Here is a 12,696-nt window from a genome sequence, read left to right as displayed (position 1 = left end):
AATGGAATTTCTATAAGGTAATAAATTCGCCCTCCTCACTCTCTCAATCGCTCTCTCCCTTTCCTTCGACAAAAACGCTGCACATCTTCGTGACGTATCCGTAAAAATTTTACCCTGCGCCTAAAGAAGTTTCACTTTAAAAAATATCATTGACTAAGTACATGAATATATCTATAAATATAATATCAATATTAATAAACGCATTTTTATTTTCGGTCTTAGCACGATGTTCTATAGCCTAAAGCTTTTCTTGGTAAACAGACTTAAATGCAAATAGAATTATTTTTGTTAGACATATTATGGTATCGCAGATTTTTTTGTAGATATCGATGTCTTCTATAAAACTGTAGTACATCACTTTGCTCTATTGTCAATAGTTACAATAGCGTACGCAACTTAGGAATATTTATTGGTCTTTTTCACACACTATTGTAATTTCATACAGAACCCTAACTTTTTTGAAAATATCATATAGCTATGTTCTCCAGGGATAACGTAGGCTTCTAAAAGATTTTTTTAAAGCGATATAGTAGTTTCGGAGCCTATTTAAAGCAAAAACACTCTTTCCTATAATATTAGGATAAGCGATTCGATTTAAAATATATTTGCAAACTCAAATAAAACTTTCAAACAATGACGTGTTTAAACGCAATTTCTAAACGGAAGTGTGATAACGGTTGGACTCACATCCGGTGGAGGTTGTATACTACTTCCTGGCCTCTTTTGAATATTTTAAATTAAATTGTCGTGATTGGTCAGCCTAGTTCTTAATTTGACATCGCGATAGGCTGAGGTCATTTACGGAATCATTTAAATTTAAGAATTTAATTCGTGTTTTAAAATAATTTCTATTTATCGGTCTATCTATTAAATTGGATTTTGATACTGCAAAGGCCTTGCATATTTTGGCATGACTCTGAGGTTCCACAAACTAACACAGACACAGCGCACGCTTATTACTCTCAGCGACACTCTCAAATACAGAGTGTATACGCACACACACCCATTCGCATTTGCTACCACGGCTTATAAATGGACTACCCAGTCAATTATTAGATACAGATACCGGCAAGCATCTTGAACAATCATCTTGCTTGCGCAGAAGCGATTTTTGGTATCACTGGGAGGGGGGCCGCGGGCGGTGGTGCGCGGAGTGAGTGATGCTGGATCATAAAAATATAAAAACTATAAAATTTTATGTTTCAAACCCCTAAGTGATAAGGAGTGTAAAGATAGTAGCCGATTCTTAGACTTACTGAATATGCATAAAAAATTTCATAAGAATCGGTCGAGCCGTTTCGGAGGAGTATCGGAACGAACATTGTGACACGAGAATTTGAAAATACTCAATTTCAAGAACCCACAACGCTTCTCTAAGCAAAAATGCGTCGCGCCTACGACGTACCATGCTTGTTAATTATCATTCTTAAATTACACAAATATTATATTTCGTCCATCGAACTCCAAGAACGTATTAGGATACGATAGGCGAAGATATATTATTCGACTAATCTGTGACCGTTTTGAGTCACGTGACCGACGTATAAAAATCTATATTTGATGGATTTTGATAAATTAATGATTATTTAAGAGTTATTTTACTCTACAACGATTTATAAAGCCGTGTTTTATACTCTCAATAACACTTTTCATGCTTTTAAATGGCATATTTTTCACACTGTAGTAAGGACAAGCTAACAATAAAGTTTGATAGGAATCTGTTTTATTGTTAAACCAACAAAGAGTAGCAAAATTTCAAGAGCTCTTCCGTTAAAAATAACTTCGCTCGACCAAGGGAGACTTGGAGTATTCTTAAATTTTGAAACAACAATAAAAGAGAAATATACAATAAATATAAATAAGAGAACGCGTCGGTAATGGCTCTGCTTCCGACAGTCATCGTAAAGTTATCGCCAATGGCGGCCGGATGTTGGTGGAAATGTGACGTCATTTCCGGAGTCGTTTAGTGTCTGTACTTTATTGGATTACCGTTTGCCGTTTTGGTAATATTTCTTATTGTTTTGAAAACATAAGATAAATCGTCAGTGGTATTTTATGAAGGGATTGTGACGACTAGAATAACGGGTTCGAATCCCGGTCGGAATATAAGTATATATTAATAAAACTTTATTAATGACAGAATGGTTCTGATAAAATTGATATAACTTCTGTAATAATTTATTTGTCTTTAATATATAAAAACACATATAATTAAATGAATAAAAAAGTAATTAAAATTATAAGGTTTTATGATTTTATAGCCTGATTTTTTTTCAAAATCTTTACTTACAATATACTTTAACCGACTTCAAAAAATCAATTAACAATCACGACTTACATATGATGATTTAGGCTCCCAAGCACGTGTGTTTCATTTCGTAAAGGGTTGGGCCTTTAGTTTCTTGGAAACAAACTTCTATTAAAGACAAATTTCTATTAAAGAAATCTTCATCAAAATCGGTTCAGTAGTTAGTCCACTTATTAGGATTTAAGTAAATAATGGGTGTAACCCCTTATTATGAGTGTAGGTATATATGAAGATTTAATTCAAATTTTATCTTCGGGCTTATTATATAAAAGTCTTGAAATCGCTTTAAAAACTTTATAAATTCAAATAAACTAGATTGTCAGATGCACAATATGAATATCTGATATATTTCTTAAGTTTCTCGTGAAAAATTTCCCATTGCTTCGGCTCCGTTTAAAGTTTTTCACGAGTTATCAATTTATTTCATTGTTTTTGTTTTCTTAAAGTTCAATAAATTTGAGTTGGTTAAAAACTTTATGAAATAGAGACCTGTCAAATTGAATTTTGACAAACGGTTTCATTTTTTGCGTTATATAGACATTATTTATATATGAGGAGATATAGCATACCATTTTTAGTGTTAAACTATGCTTACACTATTAAAGTGATTCTCAACTGAGATCGTATGTTCTAACCTCACGAAAGTTGACTTTTCTTTGTGCGCAGTTAATACATCCTACATCCAAAAATCAGCAAAGGAAATCGAAGACTGATAAACTAGTATAAACTGGCTGATAAGTAGTATAAAAGATATTTATAATTATTCCATATGAAATTGACGAAATTTTATCGTACAGGCCACTTTGACCTTGAGATCTGAGTGTGGTATTACCTCGACGTGATATCTCCTAATTGGTTAGGAACTCCAAATTCAATTTTTCGCACCTATTTACTCGTGCATTTGTTTTACAAAAACTATGATTCGTTTCATTTTCCCGTTTTAATTTTGTTCTTTGCTTTACTCTATAAAATGGAAAACGTTAAATATCGCGTTATAGAGAACGAGTTCCACCGTCGCACCAGTGATGCAGAAACGGCTCGAAGGATTAATGACGTGTATGGCGGTGTCGCAAAAGAAAATACAACATCTTGCAGTCGGGGCCGCCTTCAACGATTTTATTGATTCCCGTCCATATAGTTTTTTTAGTAAAGGGATCAATTAACTACCAATAAAATGGCTAAAGTGCATAGATAGCAATGGTACTTACTTTGATTAATTAAAAAAACTACTTTTTGTTCCTCCCATTCAAAACGCCAATTTCATATGTAAGGATCTAATATATTACATCTACAAGTAATTGAGTTAAATAATCAAATGACTTTTCTTACTTCTATTACTCTGTGCGTTTGCAGCTGCAAATATGGCCGCGATGAATAACCACGACGCCATGTCTTAGCATCTATCCCTCTCTGTGGCACACTGCCTCACCTGGAACGAAAGAAAGAGAGGTAAGTATAACAAAGAATTCGTGCGAATAAATGGCGCGAACATGCAAAAATGATTTGTCGCTAAAAACTATAGATGTTAGATGCTTTATGAGTTATTAATTTATTTAGGATTAATAGTACCGTAATCATTTAAATGGATCTTAGGCATTTATTTAAATAGTAAATTTACAGTATGTTGACGAATAACTACTACTATAGTTTAAGAAACTGTTTCAAAACGAATAATATTAAAACAGAAAACAAACAATTTTTTTACATTGTTTTGGGATTATTGTCCAATAGTTTTTGGAAAGGGAAGTAGCGAATGTGCCTAAACACGGCACATTTACCTTAATTAGATTTTTAACAAAAAAGCCATTAACGAAATTCAGTACAACATAACGTACGATTAGCGCCAAGACTAAGCACATCATCGCGCGTGCGCTTTAGTTGGCATTGTCACAGATAAGTAAATGTACCATAATGAACGCAATGCTTAAAAAAATAAAATCTTTATCGAATGACTGTGCATTCTATAAAGATGTGATAACAATATGTTTTGCTCTGTGTCGGATTAGTAGTTATGACATATTTTTTTAACCGCGCGGTGAACCTATTCATAGTTCATACTAATGTGATAATATATTCCTCGTCAAAATAAACTTACTGATTTTTGCATTAATAAACTTCTGAAGATAGACGTCAAATAAAGAGATGGTAAGACGACCTGCCGGTGAAACGACGAGACACAATAAGGGGAGGCCTAAGACGAAAGACAACATGGGGCCTTAGTCAAGATGCCTTAACAGTAGTGTAAAAACCAAATTTTCATACAAATTTAGTTTTCGACTTTCTACATACACTACTGTTAAGGCATCTTGATTAAGCCCCCTGACCTATTGGCTGCTGATAACTTATGTGCTATAAAAATTAAAACGTATATTATCGCTTAGGTTAAAATTATGTAAATGTATGAAGGTATTTGGTTAGTGAATAAAGGTTTTATATTTTTCTTTATTATAGTTTTAAAAAGAGTAGAAAAAATTTACAATAGGTATGTTTTAACATAATATTGTAGATAAAAACTAAAAATATCGTTGTTTATTTAAAAGTGATGTTAAACAAATTTGAGTTCAGATAAAAATCGCAATTAATTCCATAAACCCTTTTTCAATGAGCACCAGCTAGTTTAGAAAAAAACAAATGATTCCGCTAAACGTATAATAACAGGGCGTGACGATTGTTTTCCAAACGACTAGTTCCCCTCGTGTGGGGTGTAAAGGTTATCGTAGGGTTGTCACCTTCGGAAAAATATAAAATTATTTCGGGTCGATGACGACAGATAGCCAAAACAAACAGTAAAATGGACCGCTTACTTTATACACAAAAAGTTTGATTCACTAAGTTAGAAATCTATCAATTTTAATGTTGTCGATACAATTCTAAACTATATTTTTTATTGTATTTTATTTTTACTCTCAAATATGTTTAACACATGTTAAAATGAGGACATCAGATGCTTATGAAAATATGTTTAAAAAAAAACAGTGGCACTACAACCTCTTTTGGTCTGGGCCTCAGATTTCTGAATATATTTCATGATCATTTTAAATCTAATAGGTGATCAGTCTCCAGTGCCTGACACACACCGTCGACTTTTTGGGTCTAAGACATGTCGGTTTCCTCACGATATTTTCCTTCACCGTTCGAGCTAATGTTAAATGCGCACATAGAAAGAAGGAGAAAATCTATTGGTGCACAGCCGGGGATACCTACGACCTCAGGGATGAGAGTCGCACGCTGAAGCCACTAGGCCTACACTGCTCTAATGAAAATATGTTATACAAGCATATACACGTGTGACAAATGACACGAGAGCTTAAGAAGGCATAGCGCTAACAATGCAACTTTCTCACAATCGAGTAGCCCGCAATATCTCTTTGTATCGAAGTTGCATGGATCCACTAAGCATCCGCGAATTTACAATGTATATACATAATTAAATAGGCAATAGAAAAGAATAATATTAGTAAATAATTAACAAAGCAAGTTTACTAAGTATTTAGTAGGAGTTGCTGAAAATGTTCACCGAGACATTCTTCATCACATGTTTTATTGTAAATACGACACAATCTGTTAACTGGACCATTAAACGATGAGTACAAATGTAAGAGAGTCAGTTAGCTAGTTAGAAGTTGGCTCCCCTGATGTTAAGTCAAATCACCCATTGACACTTTCAATGCCAGAGAGCTCGCGTTACCTTTTAAGAATTGGTACGCTTTCTTGAATGACCCAAAGTTGAATTTGTTCGGAAAGACTTCAGTTGGTAGCTGGTTCCACAAAGTGGTGGTACTCAATTTAGGGTTCACAACCGTACGATATTTATCGTACATTTGCGATAATTTCATAACTACGTACGATGTACGATGGTACATGACTATCGTACGCAGATTTTACGATAATTTCCAGTCTGATAAAAAATTTGATGATTACACAGATAGCCCAATAACAATTACAGTTTTTAGTGTCAGTGCCATCTATTGGCTTATTTTTCTATTAGGAACTTATGCTGTCACAAGGCAACTACAGCAGATGAACAAAGCGTTAATGTACAAACACAAAAACGCATCAGAATGCACAGCCAAAAAATTCACGATTTGTATGGTGACGCAGATTTGGAAGTCTTCGATAACATTTTAATACCTAACGAATTTTAAGTGATAAAAATAATATGCGATGTTTACGGACAATAGGTATATCACTTAGAGCGAACACCATATTGTTCAACGAGAAAATATTGCGTATTTTTGTTCCTCTTTGACGGAAGAGATTGAATTATTATTATTTTTTTCAATTTGAAAAACACAAGTTTACAAGATTTAAACTATAAATCGTTTGCAACATTTTATTTTCACGTTTCATATGATTTTTAAAGTATTTTTAGCAATTTTCCTGACTGTACGATAATTTATCGTACATGGATCACATATACGATAATTTTACGGCCCTGGTACGATAACTGCCTGGCTTCAGGTTGTGAACACACTACGCAACAAAACTGCCTTAACACCACGATTGAGCGTCGGACGTCGATGTGATACGGATGGAATTTCGTGTTCTCGACGTCCAATGATGCAATTCAGCAGCAAGTATTATTCCGAACAACTCCACTGAATTATCCGTGATAAATACGGTAGAGGATCCAGAGAGACCTCAAATTCACTCTCTCACTCTCACAGCTTAAAAATGCCTTAAGATACCTAATATCTTTAAACCTTTAACTTCTAGCAAACTAGCAAAATCACTGAATAGCTAAATACCCGGTACCTGTCTTCTGTCTGATACAACACTGAAGTCAGAGAATTCGCACTAAGTAGTTATACTTCCCGTCTATCAAAAATGTAAATTTCGACTCTCGGAACTCATAGTTCGAGCTAATACTCTCCCTAAATCTTAGCTAATTTACTATAAGCTTAGGGAGGGCAACACCCCTATAACTGTTTTTGACAACCAATATTTTTGACTTGACTTTTCTTTATTAGTGGCAACCCTAGTGACATGCTGTGAAATCAATCATTTTCGTATATGCAGGGTATAACAAACATAATGAATAAGTTATTAGGGTGAGACATTCGGTTTTAGGGTTTTAGGAATTCCAAAGTCAAAAATAGATTTTAAGGACGATGTAAAACGAACCTATAGGTGCCTATAATTTTTGATGATAGACAAAGCATAACAAACTAGTGTAGCGACACCTATCTACAAATCACTACTATGACGTCATCCCGGAAACGCGCTAACAAAGTTATTCCGCAGTCAGTGATCGAGGGTGCTATAGGTCGCGGTAGACCATCCATCCTCCACACCAGCTTCAAATTATATAAATAGTCAAATTTACATTCAGACAGTATCTGTCATATTTTTGTAATTGCCACCTTAGTAAAATAACAATTAATATAATTGAAATCCATTTCCGATGTTTGAAAATATAGTGTATTGCTGTTAAATGCCGGTTACCGCACGATGTAAGGTCTAATCAAAATTATGGCTGTCAAAATAAATTTATTATGGCAATTTTGTTTTTATTAACAAAAGTAAATTCAAGTAAAAGTAACTAAAATTAAGTGAAATTAAAAAAATGACGCCTTTTAGATGTGCGCCGCAGATTTCTGTATCTGTTTCGTGATCATTTGTATCTAATAGGCAAGAAGATGATCCTTCTCAAGTCTCACACACGGTCAAGTTCTTGGGTCTAAGGCATGACGGTTTCCTCACGATGTTTCGTACGAGCAAGTGTTAAATGCGCAAATACGTTTCTATGGTGCACACGTGAGCGAACCTACGACCTCAGATATGACGGAATGTTGAAGTACCAATACTAGAAGATCATTTAAGACAAATTAAAAACTGCGCAAATGTATGGCGATGTCACCGGTCACGTCACGGTGTTTGTAATTAAACTCCTCCGAAATGGCTCGACCGATTTTCGTGAAATTTTGTGTGCATAAAAATTTTGTTAGGTCTGCGAATCCGACAACATCTATTTTTCATCCCCCTAAATGTTAAGGGTGGTCCACTCTTAAATTTTATTTTTTAGACAATATTTTTTTTATGACACAAAAATACAAACTACCCTTAATTTTCACCTCCGGTCAACGACTTGAACTCTTAGGTTTATATAGAGAAAAATTCACAGAACATTTTCTAGAGTAGCATAGCAAAATTTTCCATGTTGGTATGTACTAAAAAGGTAGGCTAAGGTAGTAAAATCACATTAAGGAGGATCGAAGTTCGCGGGTATTAATATAAAATCTTTTTTGAAAACATCAGCTATTAGAATGCGTGTAATATCCGGCAGCACGAGGGTAATTCTTGTATATTGCATTTCTTTGATGTGAGGGTTAAGTTGCAATAATGCGGTGCACATTCAATAAAGCTTTGTACAATTTCTGTCAAGTGAACATTAATTGATTTTCACTTTGTTCTTGAACCGACTTCGTATCAATTCGAAATACTTTGAATACAGTTTTGTAATAAATACGCACAAAATTGCAATAAACAAAAAGTATCATTTTTATCAAAGACAATTTGTCTTTGGTTTCCATACATTGCTTTACCAAAAAGTATTTTATTTTTACTAGTCTAAATTTGAATTAAGAAGCTCCAAACGACATAGCGTTTTTAATATCAAATACAGAAAGAAAACAATAAAATTTGCATTTAAGATTTAAGATTCAGGTTTATTGCCCCAAACTTTTTAACTAAATTTAAATTTAGTGTACCTCCTAGAAACCCTGGGCATCCCATCATATTATTTGTCCGTCCTTTCAGAAGAACGCGTTTTTGGCCAAACCCCAATGATATCCAGCATAGAGCTTTCTTTGAAATCTATTTTCCTTTAGTTTTTATATTTTTATCTCTTCTTGTACATGTTATTTTTGCCTATAAGTACATGTCACATTAAATATTGTATTCTATTATCTTTCAATGTAGCAGTGAACCAAGCGTTGGCAAGCTTTTGTAAAAAAATAATAAACAATACAATGGTAAAAGAAGTTTTCACATGAAGAAAACCGTTTGACAAAATATTTATTTCTGGTTCATTGATATCTACCTACCGTGTGATGGGACGCTAGTCAAATAATAAGATAATAAGAAATACAAGGGAGATTTACATACTTATTAAGTCGAATTTCCGAAAAACTTTTCCTTACAAAACTCATTAAAGTATTTAAAAGGCCAATTTATCTTAGATCATTAAACTGCTGAAACTCTTTTGAGCAATTAACTGTCAATTTGTATTCATTAACAAGAAAAAACAAAGTTCCGAAATTATCTTTTAAAAATGTTTTAACTCAGCATGCGATTCCCATCCCGAAGTGGTGACTGGTCGTACTTGAATTCGTGTATACGGTGATGTTAGTTGTTTCGACTGTGTCTTTGCGTGTTGTTCCCACGAGAATGAAAGTGCGTGCTCCTATTTCACCATGTCTCCTGCTGATAGAGGACAAATCTTTGTTTTTAATTTATTTTATTACTAGCCGTTTCCCGCCCGATTTGCTGGGTGAATTAAAATAGGAAAGAAATAAAATTTTATGTTTTATAATTTTTTTTTTCATATTTTTATTATTCTTCTTTTTAACTTCCCGCTAAGAAAATTTAAAATTTTCGAAAATCGACTTTTTAACAGATGTTGATGTTTTGAGGTTCTAGGAAGCCTCCCCGAATGTTTCCGCGGTGAATTATAAATTTTCATGAAAGTAAAACAGCAATAAAAAATGAAGGAATGTTGGAATTTAAAAAATAAATAGCCATAAACCATCTAGGAAAAATTTCGCTTAGTTTCATGTCGATACGATCAGTGGTTTAGGCGTGAAGGAGCCTCAAACGAAGACCATTTTTCTTATATATAATATATATATAGAAGAAGAAGATTATTTATTACTTAAGATGTCATGTGGAAAATGGTGTAATGGTTGCATCTCCTTACAAACGTTGTGTAAAACAAAAAAACTTGGCGATCAAAAAAAGTGGCGGAGAGTTTATTGCCAGTTCTTCTGTTCCGTTCTACGCCCTTGATTTGAGAACTGGCAGTAAATTTAAAATTAGAAGACTTTAATGTACATATTTCTTGTTTCCTACATGAATAAATTATTTTTGACTTGATTTGAAAGTGTGAACCCAGGCTAAGCTCCAATAGGCTTTCGCCAGGACTCAAACCTGGGTGTTATATGTGCATTAATTTCCCACATTTGACTTACGTAAATAAATATGCTAGTAAGCCAAACCCGCCCCCAACAAATTGTTGACCCCAAACATGTGACAGGGAGTTTAAAATCCTGATTTTATTAAGCGCCACCCCTATTTGTTGTTAGGATTAATTATAATCTGTGAGCGTGAGAAATACGACCCGCCACTTTGCTTAGTTTTTTGTGGGAAAGGACGTTATTTAAAAAAGGGATCTAGTTTAATTGTTGTTGTTGTTGTACAACCGGTCATTGTACAGCTTCTTGTAGCGAAACCTGTAGAAGATATTGCATATCTACACCAGTCCTTGCTACGAGTAGACTTTTTGAAGTTATACTTCTTTAGGTGCGTTATGAAAAATTTATGAGAGTGAAATTTTACGATGCGCGCGCACCGTGACAAAAATTAACAGAATGAAGTTGCCCACGGAAGATGCTACGGCATTGGACATAATTTAAAAACAACATTCAAATAATAATACAATTTATGTTACACTTATTGTAAGAGAATAATAATAAATATTTATTTGATAATGACTCCTTTTAAAGTCTTTGATTATTTAATTGTCAATGCAATCAAAAACTTTTTTTAATAATGCCAAAGAAGTATAACTTCTTACGCGCGTACATAATAAGTATACGCACCCTTTTTTTTATAAATAGCTTCACTCAGAGCGTATTGCCACAGACAAAGGTAAGGAAAACGGAATAGTAAAGAAAAATAATTTTACATCGAACGAAAATAACATCGGATAAAGGATAGGATCAGCAGGTTATAAAACTATCTCTTATACAAAATACTACATTATGGAAAGGAACAGTAATTAATAAAATATATCATATAGAATATGATTTGTATACATATGTACCTACTTATAATTTTATATTATTTACAGTAAGAAATAAACATAACTTTTTATATACATCATGTCGAATAGACTTTTCTATAATGCTTTTGACAGCAGTATTATAAACTATTTTGTAGAAGGTGCGTGCGACTCTCAAACATGAGTGTGTTTTACTTGAAACTGGCATAAAGTTAAAACTATTGCCAGAATATTAAAAAAAAAAACATGAGTGTGTGCGCTGCTCTGTGCATTTTTCTTCTATTCTGTTAACACTTCTTACATTCTTAAAAACAAAATTTTCAATAACGATTAAAAACTTTATGCATTCATTAACAATCTTAAGCAACATCTCAACCTGTTCTATGCTGAAACGGAACGTACCTATTCTTCTTGTGCAACAATATTTTAATTAAAAAAGTGTTATGTAGAAGTTATTACGTCACGTAAAATAATTAATATGTCAAATGGAAGACACTAGCTGCCCACGACACGGAATCCTAGTGTGGGGGCTAATGCACTTTTTTTTTGTAACTAAACATCCTTTTATTATGTTTAATAAAAATTAAAAAATATTTCCTTTTTTCTTACGTATTTATCGTGAGTAAACCGGCATAGGGTAAGATTCAGTCGCGATTTATCACTTAGTACAATTCTAATAGTGAGAACACAACGATTGTATGTAACCTTTAGAATGTAAGTACAAAATGTTATTGTTTTTCCGTCAAATAAAGTGTTTTTTTTTAATTAGTTTTTGAAATACGGGAGTGACATAGTAGCCCAAAAATATATTATATTATCCTAGTAATACCTCAATTTTAACTTCGCATTGACCAGAGTGATGTGAATTTCGTTTCACAAATAAACAATTTTACCTTTTGCACAAAGAATCCCTTACCCCATGGGACATACGCACAATAAACACACGCTTGATCGGATGGTTTCTATAATTTACGATTGATCGAACAGACAAAGTTTTATATTGATTCATAAGAATGGACAGAGGTCCATATACATGTTGTTTCCTTTTCAGCATTTATGGATTGATTACAGGAGTTTGTTATTGTCAAGTCCGCCATCTTGTGAGACAAATAGGATTTTAAAATGGCTGTAATTTTGAATGATCCATTATTAGTTGTGCTTCATGTAAATTAATGGCGTAGCTTCCTCGATAAATGAACAACACAAAAATATTCGAACCAGGTTTTCCTGAAATTTGTGTCTAATAGCGGGTTTATCTAAACAATTACTTTATCTTTATATAATAAATATAGATAGTACATATAGTACTATGCAGAAGGACAGCTCAGGCCAGACTACAGTGCAAAAATTTTGAGGAGGCCTATATCGGAAGACAAGCAAACACCGA

The 12,696-nt window shown here is 33.4% G+C and overlaps 1 protein-coding gene across 3 annotated transcripts in view; it reads right to left on the bottom strand.

The window, feature by feature from the left end:
* LOC125061239 (igLON family member 5) overlaps positions 1 to 12,696 on the bottom strand; it is a 126,261-nt gene that overhangs the window by 21,481 nt on the left and 92,084 nt on the right. For 2 of the 3 annotated variants that reach the window (XM_047666567.1, XM_047666569.1), the window contains exon 2: positions 3,638 to 3,737. In XM_047666567.1, coding sequence (XP_047522523.1) covers positions 3,638 to 3,698 — 61 coding nt within the window. In that variant the 5' untranslated portion in view covers positions 3,699 to 3,737. Of the gene's footprint in view, positions 1 to 3,637; positions 3,738 to 4,403; positions 4,503 to 12,696 lie in introns of those variants that run through there. The other variant, XM_047666568.1, reaches the window with a different exon arrangement.

The sequence above is a fragment of the Pieris napi genome, chromosome 23, assembly GCF_905475465.1.
Source record: "Pieris napi chromosome 23, ilPieNapi1.2, whole genome shotgun sequence".
Taxonomy (NCBI): domain Eukaryota; kingdom Metazoa; phylum Arthropoda; class Insecta; order Lepidoptera; family Pieridae; genus Pieris; species Pieris napi.
This window is presented reverse-complemented; position numbering and strand designations above follow the sequence as displayed.